At 40.2% G+C, this 23,942-nt stretch overlaps 3 protein-coding genes and 1 long non-coding RNA gene across 13 annotated transcripts in view; 3 read left to right on the top strand and 1 right to left on the bottom strand.

Annotated features, from left to right (window-relative positions):
• LOC146481746 (uncharacterized) overlaps positions 1-11,593 on the top strand; it is a 93,796-nt gene extending 82,203 nt beyond the window's left edge. For 6 of the 7 annotated variants that reach the window (XM_085107827.1, XM_085107825.1, XM_085107826.1 and 3 more), the window contains one exon: positions 275-11,593. In XM_085107827.1, the coding sequence (XP_084963953.1) occupies positions 800-5,992 (5,193 nt within the window). In that variant the 5' untranslated portion in view covers positions 275-799 and the 3' untranslated portion in view covers positions 5,993-11,593. The remainder of the gene's footprint in view (positions 1-274) is intronic. The other variant, XR_014864317.1, reaches the window with a different exon arrangement.
• LOC146481750 (uncharacterized) overlaps positions 1-11,593 on the top strand; it is a 67,696-nt gene extending 56,103 nt beyond the window's left edge. The window contains exon 3 of the mRNA XM_085107830.1: positions 8,177-11,593. The gene's annotated coding sequence lies outside the window, so the exon portion shown is untranslated. The remainder of the gene's footprint in view (positions 1-8,176) is intronic.
• Positions 1-23,942, bottom strand: part of LOC146481745 (uncharacterized) — a 155,497-nt gene that overhangs the window by 99,502 nt on the left and 32,053 nt on the right. For 2 of the 4 annotated variants that reach the window (XR_014864329.1, XR_014864331.1), the window contains one exon: positions 9,586-9,665. This is a non-coding gene — a long non-coding RNA (uncharacterized LOC146481745). Of the gene's footprint in view, positions 1-9,414; positions 9,666-23,693; positions 23,775-23,942 lie in introns of all 4 variants that reach the window. The other 2 variants (XR_014864328.1, XR_014864327.1) reach the window with 2 other exon arrangements.
• Positions 12,993-19,936, top strand: LOC146481752 (uncharacterized). The gene is made up of 4 exons (XM_085107854.1): positions 12,993-13,339; positions 14,492-14,579; positions 15,369-15,424; positions 16,038-19,936. Exon 4 carries the CDS (start codon positions 16,802-16,804, stop codon positions 19,913-19,915), a length of 3,114 nt encoding a protein of 1,037 aa, XP_084963980.1. The 5' UTR covers positions 12,993-13,339; positions 14,492-14,579; positions 15,369-15,424; positions 16,038-16,801; the 3' UTR covers positions 19,916-19,936.

Here is a 23,942-nt window from a genome sequence, read left to right on the forward strand (position 1 = left end):
AAATGTCCTTCGGTAAAAGCTTTTGAGACATGCCTGTCACTGGATGAAGCACTGAGATCGGACAGGAAAAACTATTTTATATGCACAAAATTCATTATCAAAATTCAATTTTTATTATTTTGAAAGCAAAACATTTGAAGTTTTACTAAGATTAAGAAACAAAATTGAGTTAGTTTTTATGAAGAACAACCGGCAACCTGTAGAAAACGCCGGAATAAGCAAAATAATAAGCAAAAGATTTTAAGACTCACAAAATATGATGCTTGCACTACAGAAACTTCTCTGATGGAATACACTCCAGAACAACTGAACTATTTTAGACTGTGTTACATCGCCTTCAACTTAGTTCCGGAAGGGCTACGGAAAATCTTTAAACAGGAATGGGATTTCCTTTACAAGACAACTCCGGTTGGAGAATGGAAAGACACACCACAGAATGGCCGAGACATCTTCAACAAAGAATCTCGAAAAAGTCACACCAGGAATGCTCCATATCTGGCAACAATCAAAAATGGGAACACGGCAGAGTGGGATTGTAGCTGTCTGTTCTTTGTGATCCTGTACTCAGATAGTATCGGGTAACACCGTTAGTCTGGCGGTCAAAACAGATGTTGATGATCTCCGCCAAATTCGTAACGATATTGCTCACATTAGTGAGCTCAGTATCAACGATACTGAGTTCCAGAAGACCGTAGGAAAAGTGATAGCTGCATTCAACTCTTTAAATCTTCCCATCGCTGACATCGAGGCAGTTAAAAACCAGATAAGCTTCCCCACGGCAGAAGTTAATAAATTGAATATGCAGGCTGACAAGCTACGAGTGCAATTGACACAAGCAAAGTCTGATTTACAAGTGGCTCAAGACACAATACAGAAGAAAGAAGAACGAGTTGAAAGCCTTACATCGGACCTCCAAACAAAAGAAGCTCAAGTTGAAGCTCTTACACAGGAGGTCAGTTCCAGAGTAGAGTCTTTCTGCAATCTCGCATTCAAGCCATCCCATGAAATAATCAGACGATCAAAGGAGGTAACGAACATCATGACCAAAATGCAAGAACTTTCAGAAAGGAGTGAAGGAGGTGTCAGCACTATCTATTTGTCTGGAATTCCTGGTTGTGGCAAAAGTCAGATCGCTCGACAAATTGGACAAGAATTTTTCGACAAAAGATCTCAAGAAAGTGAGGGTCTAACGTTTGTTGTGACACTGAATGCAGAAACTCTGGAAACACTAGCTGACTCGTACATGGATCTGGCAAGAAAGCTGGGAGTGACAGAATACACCTTGACCAATTTGGCCACCTTGAAAGAAGTCAGTGCAAAAGAAAAAATTCAGCACCTGAAGCGTTTGATTTTGCCAAAGATAAAACAGGTTTCCAAATGGCTAATGATCGCTGACAACGTTCTTGATTTGTCCTTGGTTCGTAGCAATCTGCCTCCAACTGCCAGTGAAGAATGGGGCCACGGTCAGGTGCTAATTACAACTCAAGACAGCAGCTCCATCCCCTCTATTGCTCCCCGCACGATCCATGAGTCACTTGATAAAGGGATGAAAGAAGATGAGGCAATAGAGTTACTAAAGAAAAATTCACAGATTTTAAATCACAAAGAGGTTGAAAAAGTTGCCAAGGTTCTTGAGTATCAGCCACTTGCCTTGGCAGCTGCTGCATTTTACGTACAGACAGTTGTCAACAATGGCTCTCCAAACTACGGCTGGGTAAACTACCTGGAAACGTTGGATGATGGAAAACGACAAGAAACAGAACTACCTCTTGCGGCAGAAAATTTGGCTTACCCCAGATCAATGACCACTGCCATTAAAATAGCAATTAACAGGGCTTCGGAAAGCGACGAAGTTCTTCGTCAAACATTTTGCTTTCTCTCACTGTGTGCAAACGATCGTCTTCCAATCGAAGCCGCCGTTGACTTTGTAAGGGCCCGTACAACCGGAAAAACGGACGAGTTAATAAGAGCAACGATTTTAAAATCTTCTCTGATAACTTCTTTAAAGAGTAAAGACGAGGCACCCTGCTATTTGAAATTGCATAACATTGTCCATGAAGTGCTCACGACAACTTCAATGTCTGCTTTTCTTCTCTCGGAGAAAGTACATTGTATATCTGCGGCAATGAAAACTTTTTACTCACTAATTGAGGTGGAGCGAAAGCTGTCGAGAGAGAGTGAGTACGCCTGTACAAAGTTACGCAATATTACCTCACACTGCAAAGTGCTTCATGAAATCCTTTCCACCGATGCTGCAGTAAGAGATGTCTTCGTGAAGGAATTAACACACTCTGTCACTCCCGGCAATGTTGTATCATGGCTTTGCGTAACTGCACGTGTTTGTTGTGACCTCGGTAAACCGTCAGATGCAATTAAATTTTCCAAATCCGCCTTTCAGTCCTTTAACAGCATAACCAACACGCGGGAGGGTGATTTATTAAAAGCAGAGGTTCTCTGCGTGCGCGGGAAAGTGTTGGAGGAGCAATGCAAGACAATGTTCGCAATATCAAACTATGAAGAAGCCATGAAGATCTTTAAGGCAATTCACGGTGAAGAACATACCGACATGGCAGGAATTTACAGCACCTTGGGAAATCTTTACATTCAGATTCAAAAGTTCGAGCGAGCCAAAATATACCATGAAAAAGCACTTAGTATTAGGAGGAATATTTATGGTGAGAAACAAGCTGATGTTGGATCAAGTTATAACAGCCTTGGTCTTGTTTACAGCGGCCTCGGAGAGAAGAATCAAGCGAAGGAATATTATAAGAAGGCAATCTCCATCGCAAAGGAAATTTACGGTGAGAAACACATTGATTTAGCGGCAAGCTACAGCAACTTAGGTCTTTTTTACAGTGATACACGACAACACAATCAGGCACAAGAATACCACGAAAAAGCACTGATTATTGCAAGAGAAATCTACGGTGAAGAACATCCGGATATTGCAACCATTTATCATAACTTGGCTTCAGATTACAGGTGGCTTCAACAGTACAAGGAAGCAAAACAATGCGACGAAAAGGCATTGATGATCAGAAAAATGACTTACGGACAAGAACATCCCGATGTAGCGGTAAGTTATGTCAACCTGGGTATTGACTACATCGAACTTGGACAGCCTACTGAAGGAAACGAATGTACCGAAATGGCGCTAATGATTAGAAAGAAGATTTCTGATCAGGAAGATAGTTTTTACAGCTTGCGCTATGGTTACCTGTCGTTTGTACAGCAAAATGACGCAAACGAATATAATGGAAGGAATTTGTATTTTGCGAACAAGACGTACGGTGACGAAACAACAAACAAAAACGAATGTCATAAACAAGGAAAAAGTTGTCACAGCTTGGCTGTAGATTATGAAAAGCTTGCACAGCATAATGAAGCAAAAGAATGCGACGAAAAGGCACTGATGATCACAAAGAAGATTTACGGTGAGGAACATCCTGACGTAGCAGCAAGTTACTACAAGTTGGCTGTTGATTACAGGGAGGTTGGACACCACAACAAAGCAAAAGAATACGACGAAAAGGCACTCATGATCAGAAAGAAGATTTACAGTGAAGAACATCCTCGGGTAGCAGCAAGTCAGCACAGAATGGTTGTTGATAACAGGGAGCTGGGACAGAACAATGAAGAAAAAGAAAGCGACAAAAAAGGAGTGATCATAAGTAACGAGATCCACAAAATAGAGGGACCTCCTGAAATAGCAGCAAGTTGGCACGACACTGCTGCGGATCACAGAGACCTTGGACAGCACAACAAAGCAAAAGAATGCGACGAAAAGGCACTGATGATTAGAAGGAGGATCTACGGTGAGGAACATCCCGAGGTAGCAGAAAGTTATTACAACTTGGCTATTGATTGCAGAGAGCTTGGACAGCACAACGTAGCGAAAGAATGCAATGAAAAGGCACTGATGATCAGAAAGAAAGTTTACGGTGAGAAACATCCGGAGGTAGCAGCAAGTTACTACAACATCGCTGTTGATTACAGGGAGCTTGGACAGCACACTAAAGCAAAAGTATGCGACAAAAAGGCACTGATGATCAGAAAGAAGATTTACGGTGAGGAACATCCTGAGGTAGCAGCAAGTTACTACAACTTGGCTTTTGATTGCGCGCGCCTTGGACAGCACAACGAAGCAAAAGACTGGGACGAAAAAGCACTGATGATCAGCAAGAAGATTTACGGTGAGGAACATCCTGAGGTAGCAGCAAGTTACTACAACCTGGCTGTTGATTACAGGAAGCTTGGACACCACAACAAAGCAAAAGAATGCGACGAAAAGGCAGTGATGATCAGAAAGAAGATTAACGGTAAGGAACATCATGAGGTAGCAGTAAGTTACCACAACTTGGCTGTTGATTACAGGGAGCTTGGACAGCACAACGAAGCAAAAGAATGCGACCAAGAGGCACTGATGATAAGAAAGAGAATTTACGGTGAGGAACATCCTGAGGTAGCAGCAAGTTATCATAACTTGGCTGTTTATTACGGGGAGCTTGGAAAGCACAACGAAGCAAAAATATGCGACAAAAAAGCACTGATGATCAGAAAGAAGATTTACGGTGAGGAACATCCTGAGGTAGCAGCTACTTACTACAACTTGGCTGTTGATTACACGCGGCTTGGACAGCACCATGAAGCAAAAGTATCCGGCAAAAAGGCACTGATGATCAGAAAGAAGATTTACGGTAAGGAACATCCTGAGGTAGCAGCAAGTTATCATAACTTGGCTGTTGATTACAGGGAGCTTGGACAGCACAACGAAGCAAAAGAATACGACGAAAAGGCACTGATGATAGGAAAAAAGATTTACGGTGAGGAACATCCTGAGGTAGCAGTAAGTTACTACAACTTGGCTGTTGATTATAGGAAGCTTGGACAGCACAACAAAGCAAAAGAATGCAACGAAAAGGCACTGATAATTAGAAGGAGGATCTACGGTGAGGAACATCCTGAGGTAGCAGAAAGTTATTACAACTTGGCTTTTGATTACAGGAAGCTTGGACAGCACAACGAAGCAAAAAAATGCGACGAAAAGACACTGATGATCAGAGAGAAGATTTACGGTGAAAAACATCCTGAGGTAGCAGGAAGTTACTACAACATGGCTGTTGATTACAGGGAGCTTGGTCAGGACACTGAAGCAAAAGTATGCGACAAAAAGGCACTGATGATCAGAAAGAAGATTTACGGTGAGGAACATCCTGAGGTAGCAGCAAGTTACTACAACTTGGCTGTTGATTACAGGAAGCTTGGAGACCACTACGAAGCAAAAGAATGCGACGAAAAGGCAGTGATGATCAGAAAGAAGATTTACGGTGAGGAACATCATGAGGAAGCAGCAAGTTATCATAACTTGGCTGTTGATTACAGGGAGCTTGGACAGCACAACGAGGCAAAAATATGCGACAAAAAGGCACTGATGATAAGAAAGAGGATTTACGGTGAACAACATCCTGAGGTAGCAGTAAGTTACTACAACTTGGCTGTTGATCACAGACAGCTTGGACAGCACAACGAAGCAAAAGAATGCGACGAAAAGGCACTGATGATCAGAAAGAAGATTTACGGTGAACACCATCCTGAGGTAGCAGTAAGTTACTACAATTTGGCAGTTGATTACAGGGAGCTTGGACAACACGCTGAAGCAAAAAAATGCGACGAAAAGTCACTGATGATCAGAAAGAAGATTCACGGTGAAAAACATCCTGACGTAGCAGCAAGTTACTACAACTTGGCTTTTGATTACAGGAAGCTTGGACAGCACAACGAAGCAAAAGATTGCGACGAAACGGCACTGATGATCAGAAAGAAGATTTACGGTGAGGAACATCCTGAGGTAGAAGTATGTTATCGCAACTTGGCTGTTGATAAGAGGGAGCTTGGACAGCACAACGAAGCAAAAGTATGCGACAAAAAGGCATTGATGATCAGAAAGAAGATTTACGGTGAGGAACATCCTGACAATGTAGCAAGTTACTAGAACTTGGGTGTTGATTTCACGCGGCTTGGACATTACCACGAAACAAAAGAATGCGACGGAAAGGCACTGATGATCAGAAAGAAAATTTATGGTGAGGAACATCCTCAGGTAGCGCTAAGTTTTGACAGCTTGTTTGGCTGTTGATTTACAGGAAGCTTGGACAGCAGAACGAAGGAAAAGAATGGGACTAAAAGGCACTGATGATCAGAAAGAAGATTTACGGTGAACAACATCCTGAGGTAGCAGTAACTTACTACAACTTGGTTGTTGATTTCAGAAAGCTTGGACAGCACACTGAAGCAAAAGAATGCGACGAAAAGGCACAAAGCTTGGACAGCACACTGAAGCAAAAGAATGCGACGAAAAGGCACTGATGATCAGAAAGAAGATTTACCGTTAGGAACATCCTGAGGTAGCAGTAAGTTACTACAACTTGGCTCTTGATTGCAGGGAACTTCGACAGCACAACGAAGCAAAACAATGCGACGAAAAGGCACTGATGATCATAAAGATGATATACGGTGAACGACATCCTGAAATAGCAGTAAGGTACTACGACTTGGCTGTTGATTACAGGGAGCTTGGACAACACAATGAAGCAAAAGAATACGACGAAAAGGCACTGATGATCAGAGAGAAGATTTGCGGTGAACGACATCCTGAGGTAGTAGTAAGTTACTACAACTAGGTTGTTGATTACAGGGAGTTTGGACAGCATAACGAAGCAAAAGAATGCGACGAAAAGGCACTGATTATCAGAAAGACGATTTACGGTGAAGAACATCCTGAGATAGCAGAATGTTACTACAACTTGGCTGTTGATTTCAGGAAGCTTGGACAGCACACTGAAGCAAAAGAATGCGACGAAAAGGCACTGATGATTAGAAAGAAGATTTACGGTGAGGAACATCCTGAGGTAGCAGCAAGTTATTACAACTTGGCTGTTGATCACACGCGGCTTGGACAGCACCACGAAGCAAAAGAACGGGACGAAAAGGCACTGATGATCAGAAAGAAGATTTACGGTGAGGAACATCCTGCGGTAGCAGTAAGTTATCACAGCTTAGCTGATGATTATTGGGAGCTTGGACAGCACAATGAAGCAAAAGAATGCGACGAAAAGGCACTGATGATAAGAAAGAAAAATTTACCGTGAAGAACATCCTGACGTAAAGGAGAGTTTTGAGTACTTGAGAGTTTGTACAAAGTACAAAAAAGGTAGTAAGAAACAATGTGCTATATCATAAGAAAACTTTTAGTATAAGTATTTAAATTAAGTAGTTCATATTGTTGGGTTACCAAACTGACAGGCACTCATTGTTATTTACGGTTGTCGCATAGTCTCTTCCAGGCTCTCGGATGGAGAGTGATAGGATTGAAACAGAAAGAGAACTGCGCGAAAATTAAACGCACGAGACTATGAGAGAGAAAAAAAATTCCCGGGAATTTAATTTTCCCGTTCGGGTTACGATTTCAGCATTTTGCTTGCGCTATTGAGAACTTAAGAAATTAATGACCACGGCAACGGCAGCGACAACTCCGCAAAGCAATAAGTTTAATTAGCAAAAACGCACATTCGCTCTGCACGTGCGTTTTAAATTTTGGTGCATTTCTTTGCCGGCCTCTGCAAAACAAAAACGTGAAATGGCCAAATTCAAAGGTTTGTGGAGAACGGGAACAAACAAAAGGTGAATTTTCATTTTCTTTCTTAAACTGAACGCCACTCCTACCAATTTGGTTCCTGGGTAGTTTGCCGTTTCTGTATAAGTTAAACGAGTTGAAATAATTTCGACGTAGCACACATGTATTAAAGTTATATTTTCAGGTGACGCGTAGTCGCCGCTTAAATTCCCTACTATCTGAAAGCCTGGAACAGTTTAGTGCTGTTTTCGTATGGAAAAAAAATTGCCCCTGGATCATGGATGGACGCTTTACTACTAAGTCCTGAAATTGCTCTGAGACTATTCAGTTTTGTAAACCGACTGGTAAGAGTCCTTGTAGCATCCGTGACTCTGTAAATATCAGGTCTATAATGGATAATATGGAGTAATGATAATGGTTTCAATAGACAATTTAACGAGATAAATTCTACAGAAAAACCTCTGCATATATTACGAGGACCATTTGCATTTGAAATCATTTAGCCATGTTCTGGACTGATTAGAGGCACCGTATTATATTAAGGGGAAGTTGTTTAGATGTGGTGAAGGGGCTTGGGATCTTTTTCGTGTGGACATCTGGGGCGTTATTTCATATTATTACGGAAAAAAGCAAGTTATTGTACTTGCAATTGAAATCGACGAAATTAAGAACCAGCATAGTCTTAGAAATGTATCGAAACTGACCGGCATTGAATCCACAGAAAAGTTCTTACTAATTTGTTCACTTTGAGAATGAAGTATTGTAGTTGCATAAGGGAATTCAGTATCCAATTCGATTCTAAAAATTTCAAAGTCTGAACACTTCGTGTCAGTTAAAGCCTGCAAACTAGTGAACAACGTATTAGACTCGTAAAGGTTTGAGAAATTACTTTGAAGGTATGAGAAACTGCTTTCATTTTTTTTTTTTTGGAAATTTGGTTAGGTATTTCGCCCCATTTTTTACATTCGTTGGTGCCGACATGGGGTGCACTTACTTCATTCCTCGTGGCTGTCCATCACAGCACGAAATAGCAGATTTACTAAACTTTAAATAACCCTGTAAAGTTGCGTCAAGCTTAAGTCCGTAAACCTCCGTTGAGGAGTCGTAAGGATAAAGTAAAGTAATCCTTCATAGTTTTCTTTTTAATGTATATATTTGTATTTATACATATTTTAACCTTATCAATTTGTCATATATTTGAACTTTTTCAGTTCCAAGAGGGCGCCTCCCATGGGACCTCGTGGCCCGTTAGCGCCCTTACCCTTCTGGCTCTCTTTTTATATTTCGCCCAATAAAATTGTTAAATCTTTTCAAAAGGGCGAAAAAGAAATACGAAACTAGGCTACACATTTTTCAGAGCGTAAGAATGTGTCAGTTAATGTATATTCCGTATAACCTGAATTACTGGGACAGATTTACGGAGGCCTCCTAACTTCAGATGCATCTTATGTATTGTTTAGAATAACAACAGACTGCTGTTCATAAACAATACTAAGGACACATCGTAACTAAAGAGGGCTTCTTGAATATGGCTCCTGCATCGAAAACATGTAGCTCAAAAGATGCTTTGCGGTTGTTTACCAGTGTAAATAATGTCCAGTGCCCAGTTGTTCAAAGCCTGATGAAGCTAATCCTGGGTTAACGTGAGGTTTGATCCGAGTTTAATTATTACTAAGTATTTTTCCAGAAGATTTTTGCCTTTCAGTTTTGAGTTAGACTATTCTTCGCCTTTTTTGCTAAAAATCTGCTTTTAAAACATTTTTAACGAGCGAGATACAAACCTCGGTTAACTTTTAATCGGGGATTAGCGTTGATCGCCTTTCGAACAACTGGGCCCAGAAATCCTGGCTTGTTTTCTTCTTTGGTTATACTGAAATTTGTTAAAACATTTAAGCTTTTAGTGAATTAGATCAATTTTAAACATAAATAAAGATATGATATGTGTATTATACCTGCTTTGCCTTGGAACTGTCTCAGAGCAACAACAGAACTGCAGAATGAGGCCGTCTTCATAAATGAACACTGTTGAGAGCTGAAACATTTGAAAGAATCACTTCAGTTAAATTATTTTAGAATCAGCACCCAGATACATGAAGCTCTTCTAAGTTAAGAACGGTGCCTACTATTGTTATTGCGCATACGTTCTGCGCATCTTGAGATGCTCGGGTTTCCTATGGATGGCCCCTACTAATACAGGGATATTTTTGCGCGGTTTAAAACTATGTGGAGAAAGCAGAACTTAACAAGTGCTCTTGGTATCTCAAAAGAAAATTGGGGGGTAACCATGCATTTTTCAGAGATAATTAAGCTTCGCTTTTTAGAAATATCGTAAGTTGCTTAATTATCTCTAAAAAATGCGTGGTTACCCCCAATTTTCTTTTGGGATTTCAATAGCCCTCGCTAAGATCTGCTTTTCTCACATGGTCATAAACCGCACAAAAATACTTCGGTATTAATAGGCACCGTCCTTGAAATGAATCGAAAGCCTCGTTTGATAACAATTGCCTCAGTTGTTGAATTGAGAACAGTCTGTTCTTTAGAAACAATACTTAGTATTTTTGATTTTTTCTCAAACCATGACATAATCAGGACAAAGCATTATTGTGCTAGGAGCCCACAAGACCAAAAGCCGAGAACTTAGGAACCCAACATGTAAAGGGTTAGGTGCTGCTGCAAAACAGTTATGCGCCCAGAGCATTTTCTTGGGCAGCCTTGACATAATGCGTCATGCCTAATGCAGCATTGTGCACAATAATCTGTACAATGCGGCAATTATAACGGGTGGCATCATGAACAATGTGCATTATGCAACTTCAAATATAATGCATTACGCAGCATTGTGCAATGTAAAAAGCTGCATTAAGGTTAGTTTTCACTAGGACATAGGCATATTTGGAAACAGAAGCTCAAACGCTGCTTAAGCAAGAGAGAACACCTGCGGCATAAGCATAAGAAGAACGCACGTGTTCGTTCTCCTTGTGCTTATGTCATGTTATGCCACCGTTTCACCGATGAGAACAGGAACGACATAAGCAGGAGGGGAGGGGAGCTGGTATCGAGAATTCCGTCAAGAAACGGTTTTCTGCGCGTGCGTCTGTCCTTATGCTTATGTAACTAGTGTTCTCACTTGCTTATCTTTATGCTTATGCTTCTGTCCTAGTGAAACCACCCGTTTTGCAACTATATATTAATACATTACGTAGCATCAGTGCATAATTCATCATTTATAATGCGGTAATGCCCGTACGGCGACATGCGCAATATTCCGTTATACATTATGTAACTTCATACATAATCCATTATGCATAATGCACAATTGTGAACTGGCCTAACTTTAATTCCCTATGAAAGCATAACCTGTTTTATTGGATAGTTTTTGCAAATTGATCAACTTATTCTTATGAAGTGATGCTTAAATCTTTCAAATCGCTCTTAACCTCCAACCTGAACCGAGTCTTTGACGTAACACATTTATCAGCTCACGCGTAACTGTTGTCGTGGCTTCTCAGAGCCTCGTCCCCAGTCTTCCTTTGCGCGCAGTCAAATGTTACGTCACCCGTTGAATAGTCTCCTTTGCAGCCGTCATTTGGGCTGGTCACGCAACGCGCTCTGTGACAAGCCCAAATGACAGCTGCGAAGGAGACTACCGTTGAGTTGATCGGGAAGAAGCACCCACGACGCCTCGCTGTATCACACTCGGCCCCAAACCTCCATAGGCAAGATCCAAACTTTTTAACACCTTGAGGCCTGGGAGCTAGTCTGGTCACTTCCTTCCTTTTTACAAATGCGCCAAACAAAAATTACCAAGCGCGGATGCCATCTTGGTGCATATTCATTGACGGCTAATTTCTTGTTGCAATATCAATACACTATAAAGAAGGCCGGTAACAACACGGAAGAAAGTCATCAACTCCATTTAAGGACTGACCATGGCCAATGAAAAATAAAAGGATCAGGCAATCTTGTAAAGTTGATTTCAATTCCATTTGGTTCAAGATCAACATCCACTCGCTTCTTACAATATTAGTACAAAGGAAAGCGGAGATCAACAATACGTTAATAAATTTAAATCTAGCACATCGACATTGAAGGGCACATTGTCTATTTTACGAATCAACACGTATTTTCTCCCCACAAAATGAATACTGTCAATATAATACAGTTGAATCTCTTTATTACGGACACCAAGGGGACAGGAATAAGTGTCCGTATTATAGAGATGTCGATTTTAGAGAAGAAGGCTTTATATGGATTTCGGTCTCTCAGGGACCAAGTGATGTTGTGGCTCACTAGTGCCCACTTCATAACGAGATGGGGCGCGTCGTTTTCTTGGGAGCATCTTCTTTCTCAATTATTCTTCATACGTACATCATACTAAAACAAAATAAAATGTCCTCCTCGCGAAAAGTGGGGGGAAGGGGGTAAAGCCCTCCAGCCCCCCTCCCCCGGCTACGCTGTCCCTGAGCAGGTTACCATAGCAACAAAAGAACCTGTTATAAACTGCCCTTATTTTAGTGTTAAGTGATTATAGCTATCAAACGAGCACGGTGATTCCCATATTTTACTTTCGAATTGTAAACAGCGTGTCAAGACAAAGCGTTTTACAAAGTTTACGAAACTTTAGAGAGGGATTTAGAGTCATAAATTTTAATTTAAGGTTGCAAAGTAAAGGAGGTCAGTTCCAGAGTAGTGTCTTTCTGCAGTAGCGCAGATCAGACGTTCACGTGATCCTGGTGTAATCGTTATGTGAGGACGCAATGTTTTCCAAAGTTAAAAAAAAGGTAGGGTGGGGGGGGGGATTCAGAGCCACCTTACGTTTTGATTTAAAGATCGATAAAGGCACAATTCAGACAAAAGAAGCAAAAGTTGAAGCCCTTCAATATAAGGAGGTCAGTTCCAGAAACGGGTCTTTCTGCAATATGGCATTCAAGCCATACCATGAAATTATCAGACGTTCGAATGCTGTGAAATCAGCCTTGCTTTTCTATTTTAGTGGTTCGTAAGAGAACCACTGACTGTACACTGATCTGGTGCTTCTATTTTGTTACGGTGGTTCAATCTTCACAAATTCATCTTTCATAAAAGACACTATTTATGAGGCACCACAGATTCTCTTAACGAGGCACTAAATTCACTGGAGAAGGGTTATATACCAGAAACGTCTGTGTTTTTTTTCTTTTTTTAACCATTACTGACACTTTTTGATATTTATTTTCACATAAATCCATTCAGATAATCATTTTCCAGTGTCACGCATCACCTACAAACTTTCCGTTCACCGTTTATGTTATTTAATCGACTAAATTCACAACATTATTTTATGAGTATCTTCAATCAATCCTACAGTTAACACGTAAATGCTGCTATGAAATCACAAAATGAACTGATGGTCACTAGCGTGACCTGTTTCCAACGTTTCCGTGATCCACTTTCAGTGCTCGCGGCGTTGAATCCGGGTCAATACGACATGGCTCTCCAAGTTTGAGGTAATTAATCATTGCATATATCAGCTAGCCAGACGCAGGCATCAGTAACCAATCACTAGTTATGTGCATATAGTCAGTGATGTAAGACTAATAAACTATTGTCTCGTGTGCTTTCACTTTCATTTGTCCTTCCGTTCAGCACAGAATTGTGATCAACACAAAAAGAAGAGAACTTGCTATATTGAGGATCAATCTCGAATCTAAGAACTTCTTCAACAATGTAAGTACCTATAAGCTAAAAAGTAACAAGGACTTAAGTGACTAGATTGTTAACAGAATCAGTGAGCTTTCGACAAAAACATATGCGTCAACTAATTGTGCATTCACCTGGCTTCTAATTGGGATTAAAATTGTTTATTCTAGGCGTCACTGCCTAACCTTTTTTACATCAAAAGAACATTCGACTTCTGACAATCATTAATTCATGACAAAATGAGGCAAATGGATACAAAATAAGGGTATAACTAGGATGTATCCGCTTTGATTAGAGGTTGTTTGTGAAAAATTAGAAGGGAAGAACCCCCACCCTTTTACATTTGTAATCAATCCTCTGTGCTTCGCAGTTGAAAACCTAAAGACAGAGAGGACAACTAAGGACAGGCCACTCCCAACGATTTGGAGTGACTGTTTCAAATAAATTGCATTGTTGCATTCTATATAAGACAATCTCTTAAGTCCACTAAGCTGGATGAAATATAGAAACATAGAGTTTATTTATTAAGACCATGTCATAAAGGATCATTTAAAAATAATTCATTTGTGCGTCATTCATGCAGAAAGCAAAATAAACAGCTTAATGTGTACATGAAATTTTCATGACATTTTTACAGTTAGGATGATCGTTAATCGATAGAATGTTTGAAAATTAGTTCCTTAGAAAGATCGTTTGTCTGTGATAGCGTGGACTTCACTCATGTTCAGCTGGATTGGTTTAGGAAAAAATTCATGCATTCATTCCTGTCCGCAGACGTCAGCCGGGAAGGCTTCAGTTAACTCAAAGACTCCTCAGTATAAAAGAAGTTTTACTTCATAAACTATTATTTCTAAAGCTGTTTATCATTACATGAAATTGTTAAAGTCGTTTGGTAAACATTCTTGCATCTCTCGTTTGCTAACATGCCTTAGGCCATAGTAAACCTTTTGTCTGCTTAACTTATTAAAAGTCATTCTATCATGAAGAGAACATTAGGTCCTTTAATTTGCTCTCTTATGTTTATTTTGAAGATTTGGAGTGTTTGGAACATTTAAGGACCAAAACGCAGAGGACAGATACGTACTTTGGTTTATGATAAAAAGGAACGAGGGCAAATTATTGACCAACTTGTATAATCAGTTTCCTCACATTCGCTTTAATTTAATTACGTTTCAACAGCCTTTGTACTTAATGAAGACTTGAGGTCAGAGAGGCGCTCAGAGACAATAACTACATTGAAAGACCAAGTAAAGCAAAAGGACTTCGAGTAAGTATTGCGGATACTATCTTTTAACTGTATAAACGACGCTGAATAGGGTGAGAAGTGATGTATTCTTCAGTCAGTGACACAGGCAAACCCAGAAAAAAGAAATTCGAGTGCTTTTATCAGGAGTCGAACCATTACTACTTCAGATGCTCTACCACTGAGCTAAAGGAGACTCGTGAGAACTAAGGCCATTAAACTTATCTTTATTGGACAAATGTCCTGCATACTGCTAGGATGTGAATGTCAATGTGTGGCATATGCGCAATGAAATAAATGAGATGGAATATTTTTAAAAATATACCATAACATTTTTGTATGACACTGAATATATTGCGAATCATTTCTATGTTATTAGTCGTGTTTGCTATAAAATATTGTTTCCTCTATTAGGTTCGACAGTTTAAGTTTTGTTTGAAGTATTTCCTGTGTCACACAAACACAGCATGTGTTATACGAACTTACGTTATTGCTGGTTAACTCATAAAATTCTGGTGCATATCGCGGGTAGTGGGCTGGCTTCATATATAACGCCTCAGTTCTGTTAATATTGTCACTAGCAGTTTAAATTGATCACATGTTTCGAACTGTTTTTATCGTCACACATGACATCTACAGTAACGTACGTGCAAACGCGAGCTTCGAATTAACTTTAGTTTAGTAAGTACACAATCAACAATTTGTCGTGCAAAGGGCGCCTTTTTGAATGGCATTATATAAAAAGGTGATAATTTAAGTTTGCAATAACCGCTGTATCAACAGTCTTACCTTTGCTTTATTACATTATTACAGATTCGCAGTTCTGATATAAAAAGTTCGGTCTCGCAGTTGACTGCCTGTTCAGTTAGGTAAGTTATATATTTACTAATTCATTTAAACTTTACGGATTATCAATATTTCAATTTTCACTGTACAATATCGATTGATACAACGTGAATTAAAGAAAATTAAGAACACACTCCGTTATCAAATCGAAAGTAGCAATTTCTCACAGCTATCAGAGAAATGCATTAATAAACGGAAAAGTTAGAAGAATTGATATCTTAATATCGAGGCTGAACGAATCAAACCGTATCGAAGCAATAAGCAGTTTGACCACTCAAAGCATCAGTCTGTTGTTCATTTGAATATGAAATGGGCTTCACTTTGTAAAAACCCGAAAATTAATATCTTTAGAATTTTCTCCATTTGCTCAGCTTAAGCTAGTGAAATTGAGTCGTTGATATACTATTGGCTGCGTGTCGTACATAACAAATGTCCTTCAGTTAAAGCTTCTGGGTCCTGCCTGTCACTGAATAAGGCACTGAGATTGGACCGCAAAAACTATTTTACGTGCACAAAATTCATTACCAAAAAAAATTTAGTTTTTATGAAGAACAACCGGCAATCTGTAGAAAATGGATAGCAAAATAATAAGCAAAAACATTTTAAGACTCACAAAATATGATGCTTGCACTACAGAAACTTCTCTGATGGAATACACTCCAGAACAACTGAACTATTTTCGACTGTGTTACATCGTCTTCAACCTAGTTCCGGAAGGACTACGGAAAATCTTCAAACAGGAATGGGATTTCCTTTACAAGACAACTCCGGTTGGAGAATGGAAAGACACACCACAGAATGGCCGAGACATCTTCAACAAAGAATCTCGAAGAAGTCACACCAGGAATGCTCGATATCTGGCAACAATGAAAAATGGCAACACGGGAGAGTGGGATTGTAGCTGTCTGTTCTTTGCGATCCTGTACTCAGATAGCATTGGTAACACTCTTAGTCTGGGGGTCAAAAAAGATGTTGATGATCTCCGTCAAATCCGCAACGATACTGCTCACATTAGTGAGGCTAACCTCAACGATACTGAGTTCCAGAACAGCGTAGGAAAAGTGACAGCTGCATTCAATTCTTTAAATCTTCCCATCGCTGACATCGAGGCACTTAAAAACCAGGTGAGCTTCCCCACGGCAGAGGTTAATAAATTGAAGATGTAGGCTGACAAGCTACGTGTAGACTTGACACAAGCAAAATCTGATTTACAAGTGGCTCAAGACACAATACAGAAGAAGGAGGAACGAGTTGAAAGCCTTACATCGGACCTGCAAACAAAAGAAGCTCAAGTTAAAGCCCTTACACAGGAGGTCCATTCCAGAGTAGAGTCTTTCTGCAATCTCGCATTCAAGCCATCCCATGAAATCATCAGACGATCAAATGAGGTCACGAACATCATGACCAAAATGCAAGAACTGGAAGAAAGGAGTGAAGGAGGTGTCAGCACTATCTATTTGTCTGGAATTCCTGGTTGTGGCAAAACTCAGATCGCTCGACAAATTGGAAAAGAATTTTTCGACAAAAGAGCTCAAGAAAGTGAAGGTTTAACGTTTGTTGTGACACTGAATGCAGAAACCCTGGAAACACTAGCTGACTCGTACATGGATCTGGCAAGAAAGCTGGGAGTGACAGAATACACCTTGACCAACCTGGCCACCTTGAAAGAAGTCAGTGCAAAAGAAAAAATTCAGCACCTGAAGCGTTTGATTTTGCCAAAGATGAAAAAGGCTTCCAAATGGCTAATGATCGCTGACAACGTTGTTGATTTGTCCTTGGTTCGCAGCAATCTGCCTCCGACTGCCAGTGAAGAATGGGGCCACGGTCAGGTGCTAATTACAACTCAAGACAGTAGTTCCATCCCCTTTAATGCTCCTGGCACGTTCCATGAGTCACTTGATAAAGGGATGAAAGAAGATGAGGCAATAGAGTTACTAAAGAAAAATTCACAGATTTCAAATCACAAAGAGGTTGAAAAAGTTGCCGAGCTTCTTGAGTATCAGCCACTTGCCTTAGCAGCCGCTGCATTTTACGTACAGACAGTTGTCAGCAATGGCTCTCCAAACTACGGCTGGGTAAACTACCTGGAAACAATGGATGATGGAAAACGCCAAGAAACAGAACAACCTCTTGCGGCAGAAAATTTGGCTTACTCAAGATCAATGACCACGGCCATTAAAATAGCAATAAACAGGGTATCGGAAAGCGACGAAATTCTTCGTCAAACATTTTGCTTTCTCTCACTGTGTGCAAACGATTCTCTTCCAATTGAAGCCGCCGTTGACTTTGTAAAAGCCCGTACAACCGGAAAAGCGGACGAGTTAATAAGAGCAAAGATTTTAAAATCCTCTCTGATAACTTCTTTAAAGAGGGAACATGATGCACCCTGCTATTTAAAATTGCATAACATTGTCCATGAAGTGCTCACTACAGCTTCAATGCCTGATTTTCTTTTTTCGGAGAAAGTTCAGTGTATATCTGCGGCAATTAAAACTCTTTACTCGCTAATTGAGGCGGAGCGAAAGCTGTTGAGAGAGAGTGAGTATGCCTGTACAAAGTTACGCAATATTACCTCACACTGTAAAGTGCTTCATGAAATCCTTGCCACCGATGTTGCAGTAAGAGATGTCTTAGTGAAGGAATTAACACACTCAGTCACTCCCGGCAATGTTGTATCATGGCTTTGCGCAACTGCACGTGTTTGTTGCGACCTCGGTAAACCATCAGATGCAATTAAATTTTCCAAATCCGCCTTTCAGTCGATTAAGAACATAACCAGCGCGCGCGAACGTGATTTATTAAAAGCAGAGGTTCTCTGCGTGCGCGGGAAAATGTTGGAGGAGCAATGCAAGAGAATGTTGGCACTATCAAACTTTGAAGAAGCCATGAAGATTTTTCAGGCAACTCACGGTGAAGAACATGCCGACACGGCAGAAATTTACAGTACCTTGGGAAATCTTTACATTGAGCTTCAAAAGTTCGAGCGAGCCAAAAAGTACCATGAAAAAGCACTTTCTATTAGGAGGAACATTTATGGTGAGAAACACGCTGATGTAGGATCAAGTTATAACAGCCTTGGTCTTGTTTACAGCGGCCTCGGAGAGAAGAATCAAGCGAAACAATATTATGAGAAGGCAATCTCCATCTCAAGGGAAATGTACGGTGAGAAACACATTGATTTAGCGGCAGGCTACAGCAACTTAGGTCTTCTTTACAGTGACAAACGACAACACAATCAGGCAAAAGAATACTACGAAAAAGCACTGATTATTGCAAGAGAAATCTACGGTGAAGAACATCCGGATATTGCAACCATTTATCACAACTTGGCTTCAGATTACAGGTCGCTTCAAAGGTACAAGGAAGCAAAAGAATGCGACGAAAAGGCATTGATGATCAGAAAAATGACTTACGGGGAAGAACATCCCGATGTAACGGCAAGTTATGCCAGCCTGGGTGTTGACTACATTGAACTTAGACAACCTACTAAAGCGAAAAAATGCACCAAAATGGCGAAGAAGATTAGAACGAAGATTTCCGATCAAGGAGAGAGTTTTTACAGCTTGCGCTATGGTTACCTGTCCATTGCACAGCAAAGTGAGGCGAAAGAATGTAATGGAAGGAATTTGTTCTTTGTAAACAAGTCGTACGGTGACGTAAGAACAAATAGTAAGGAACGTCATAAAATAGGACAAGCAAAAGAATATGAAAAAAAGGCAATGCTCATAACTAAAAAGAATCTTAACGATCTTCAGCTAGCAGCAAGTTATTACAACCAGGCTGTTCGTTACAGGAACCTTGGGCAGAACAATGACGCGAAAGTATGCGACGAAAAGGCACTGATGATTAGAAAGAGGATTTACGGTGAGGACCATCCTACGGTAGCAGAAACTTATTACACTTTGGCCTATGATTACTGGGAGCTTGGACAGCGCAATGAAGCAATAGAATGCGAGGAAAAGGCACTGATGATTAAAAAGAAGATTTACGGTGAGGAACATCCTGAAGTAGCAGAAAGTTATTACAAACTGGCTTATCATAATAGGAAGGTCGGACAGCACAAGAAAGCAAAAGAATACGAAGAAAAGGCACTGATGATTAGAGAGTGCCTTTACGGTGAGGAAAATCCTCAGGTAGCAGCAAGTTACCACAACATGGCTGTTGATTACAGGGAGCTTGGACAGCACCATGAAGCAAAACAATGCAACGACAAGGCACTGATGATTAGAAAGAGAATTTACGGTGAGGAACATCCGGAGGTAGCAGCAAGTTATCACAGCTTGGCTTTTGATTACATGGAGCTTGGACAGCACAATGAAGCAAAAGAATGCGACGAAAAGGCACTGATGATTAGTGAGTGCATTTACGGTGAGGAAAATCTTCAGGTAGCAGCAAGTTACCACAACTTGGCTGTTGATTACAGGGAGCTTGGACAGCTCAAGGAAGCAAAAGAATGCAAAGAAAAGGCACTGATGATAAGAAAGAGGATTTACGGTGAGGAACATCCCGAGTAGCAGCAAGTTATCACAGCTTGGCTTTTGATTACATGGAGCTTGGACAGCACAATGAAGCAAAAGAATGCGATGAAAAGGCACTGATGATTAGAGAGTGCATTTATGGTGAGGAAAATCCTCAGGTAGCAGCAAGTTACCACAACTTGGCTGTTGATTACAGGGAGCTTGGACAGCTCAAGGAAGCAAAAGAATGCAAAGAAAAGGCACTGATGGTAAGAAAGAGGATTTACGGTGAGGAACATCCTGAGGTAGCAGCAAGTTATCACAGCTTGGCTGTTGATTACAGGACGCTTGGACAGAACAATGAAGCAAAAGAATGCGACGAAAAGGCACTGATGATTAAAAAGAGGATTTACGGTGAGGAGCATCCTGAGGTAGCACAAAGTTATTACACTTTGGCCTATGATTACAGGGAGCTTGGACAGCACGATGAAGCAAAAGAATGCGACGAAATAGCACTGATGATTAGAAAGAGGATTTACGGTGAGGAACATCCTGAGGTAGCAGCAAGTTACTACAACTTGGCTATTGATTACATGGAGCTTGGACAGCACAATGAAGCAAAACAATGCGACGAAAAGGCACTGATGATTAGAAAGAGGATTTACGGTGAGGAACATCCTGAAGTAGCAGCAAGTTACAACAACTTGGCTGTTGATTACAGGGAGCTTGGACAGCACAATGAAGCAAAAGAATGCGACGAAATGGCACTGATGATTAGAAAGAAGATTTACGGTGAAGCAGATCCTGAGATAGCAGCAAGTTATTACAGCTTGGCTGTTGATTATAGGAAGCTTGGACAGCACAATGAAGCAAAAGAATGCGAGGAAAAGGCACTGATGATTAGAAAGAAGATTTACGGTGAAGAAGATCCTGAGGTAGCAGCAAGTTATTACAACTTGGCTGTTGATTACAGGAAGCTTGGACAGCACAATGAAGCAAAAGAATGCGACAAAAAGGCACTGAGGATTAGAAAGAAAATTTACAGTGAAGATCATCCTGACGTAAAGGAGAGTTTGAGAGTTTGTGCAAAGTACAAAAGACGATGTGCTATATCTTAGGAACATTTTTAGTATAAGTACTTAAATTAAGTAGTTTATAATGTCACGTTACCAAACTGACAGGCACTCATTGTTTTTTACGGTTGTCGCATAGTCTCTTCCAGGCTCTCAGATGGAGGTTGATAGGATGGAACGAGAAAGAAAAACTGCGCGAAAATTAAACGCACGGGACCATGAGAGAGAGAATAAACTTTCCTGAGGTATTTAAATTTCCCGCTCGGGTTATGATTTCAGCCTTTCGCTTTAGCTATTGAGAACTAAGTAATTACTAGTAGCTACTACGGCGACGGCAACGACGTGACAAAACAATAGGATTTAACGAGAAAAACAAAGGCCGTGCACGTGCGTTTTAAATTTTGGTACATTTCTTCACAGTGCTCGGCCAAACAACAACGTGGAATGACCAAATTCAAGGTTTTGTGGAGAACATGACGGTAAATTTTCCATTCTCTGTGTCAACTTAAACGCCGTTCCCACCTGTTCCGTCACTGGATAGTTCGGCAACATTGCACAAGTTGAACGAATTGGAATAATCGTAAAGTGGTAAAAGTAACGCGAACTAATATTTTCAAGTGACGTTTTCGTTGTCGTAGTGTTTCTTAACTACGTTTAAGGAGCAAAAAAAATCGCTTTGCACGTGCATTTTGAATTTTGGTACATTTCTTGGCCGTCCTCGGTAAAACGACAACTTGAAATGACTAAATTGAAGGTTTCGTGGAGAACGTGAACACACAAAAAGGTCAATGCTTCATTCTCTTTCTTAAACTGAACGCCACTCCTACCAATTTGGTTTCTGGGTAGTTTTCCGTTTCTGTAGAAGTTAAACGAGTTGTAATATTTTGCGATGCAGCACACATGAAATGAAGTTATATTTTCAGGTGACGCGTAGTCGCCGCTTAAGTTCCGGCTACTATCTGAAAGCCTGATACAATTTAGTGCTGTTGTCGTATAGGAAAAACAAAAACAACAACAACAACAATTGCTCATGGATGGACGCCTTACTGCCCAGTCCTGAAATTGCATTAAGACGATTCAGTTTTGTCTACTGACTGGTAAAGTCCTTGTAGCATCCGTAACTTTGTAAATATCAGGTACATACTGGATCGTGTGGGGTAATGATAATGGTTTCAATACTGAGACAATGTAACGAGATAAATTCTACAGGAAAACATCTGTTGGATGTTTTAATAACATTCTGCGTAATTACGAGGACCGTTTTCATTTGAAATTATTTAGCCATGTTCTGGACTGATTATAGAGGCACCGTATTATATTGAGGGGAAGTTGTTTTGGTGTGGTGAAGGAGCTTGGGATTTTTTTTGTGTGAGCAGCTGGTGCATTATTTCATATTATTACGAAAGAAAGCAAGTAATTGTTATTTCAGTTTCATTGTGACAGAATTAAGAACCAGCATAGTCTTAGAAATGTATCGAATCTGACAGGCATTGAACCCCGGATAAGTTCTAGCTAATTTGTTCACTTTGAGAATAGCGAATTTTAATTGCAAAAGGGAATTTAGTATCCATTTTGACTCTAAAAATTTCAACGTCTGATCACTTCGTGTCTGTTAAAGCCTACACAATAGGGAACAACGTATTAGACTCGTAAATGTTTGAGAAATTACTTTGAAGGTATGAGAAACCTCTTTCAGTTTTTTTAAGGGGGGGGGGGGGGGATTTGGTTAGGTATTTCGTCCCATTTTTACATTCGCCTATGCCGACATGGTCTGCACTTACTCCCTTCTTCGTAACTGTCCATCACAGCACGAAATAGCAGATTTATACTAAACTTTAAATAACGCTGTAGAGTTTTGTAAAGCTTAAGTCCGTAAAGCTCCGTTGAGAAGTCGTAAAGGTAAAGTAAAATCGGGAGTAAAATGATCCTTCATAGTTTTTCTTTCTATTGTATATATTTGTATAATTTATACACATTTTAACTTTATCAATTTGTCATATATTTGAACTTTTCCAGTTTCAAGTGGGAGCCTCCCATGGGACCTCGTGGCCCGTTAGCGCCCTTACCCTTTTAGGCTCTCTTTTTATATTTCGCCCAATAAAATTGTTAAAACTTTTCAAAAGGGCGAAAAAGAAATACGAAACTAGGGTACACATTTTTCAGAGTGTACGAATGTGTCAGTTAATGTATATTCCGTATAACCTGAATTACTGGGACAGATTCACGGAGGCCTCCTAACTTCAGATGCATCTTATGTATTGTTTAGAATAACAACAGACTGCTGTTCATAAACAGTACTAAGGACACATCGTAACTAAAGAGGGCTTCTTGAATATGGCTCCTGCGTCGAAAACATGTAGCTCAAAAGATCCTTTGCGGTTGTTTACCAGCGTAAATAATGTCCAGTGCACAGTTGTTCAAGGCCTGATTAAGCTAATCCTGGGTTAACGTGAAGTTTGATCCGAGTTTAATAACTAATCAATAAGTATTTTTCCAAAAGATTTTTGCCCTTCAGTTTTGAAGTAAACTTTTCCTTACCTTTAGCTAAAAATCTGCTATTAAAAACAGGTTTTAACGAGCGAGATACAAACCTCGGTTAACTTTTAATCGGGGATTAGCGTTGATCGCCTTTCGAACAACTGGGCCCAGAAATCCTGGCTTGTTTTCTTCTTTGGTGATACTGAAATTTGTTAAATCATTTAAGCTTTTAGTGAATTAGTACAATTTTAAACGTAAATAAAGATATGATATGTGTAAAATACCTGCTTTGTCTTGGAACTGTCTGAGAGCAACATCACCACGGAAACAGAACTGCAGAATGAGACCGTCTTCATAAATGAACACTGTTTGGGTTTGAAACATTTGAAAGAATCACTTCAGTTAAATTATTTGAGAATCAGGACCCAGATGCACAAAGCCCTTCTAAGTTAAGGACGGTGCCTACTACTGTTATTGCACATTCGTTTTGCGCATCTTGAGATACTCGGGTTTCCTATGGATGGTGCCTAATA

The sequence above is a fragment of the Pavona decussata genome, unplaced genomic scaffold, assembly GCF_977016875.1.
Source record: "Pavona decussata unplaced genomic scaffold, jaPavDecu1.1 SCAFFOLD_48, whole genome shotgun sequence".
Lineage (NCBI taxonomy): Eukaryota > Metazoa > Cnidaria > Anthozoa > Scleractinia > Agariciidae > Pavona > Pavona decussata.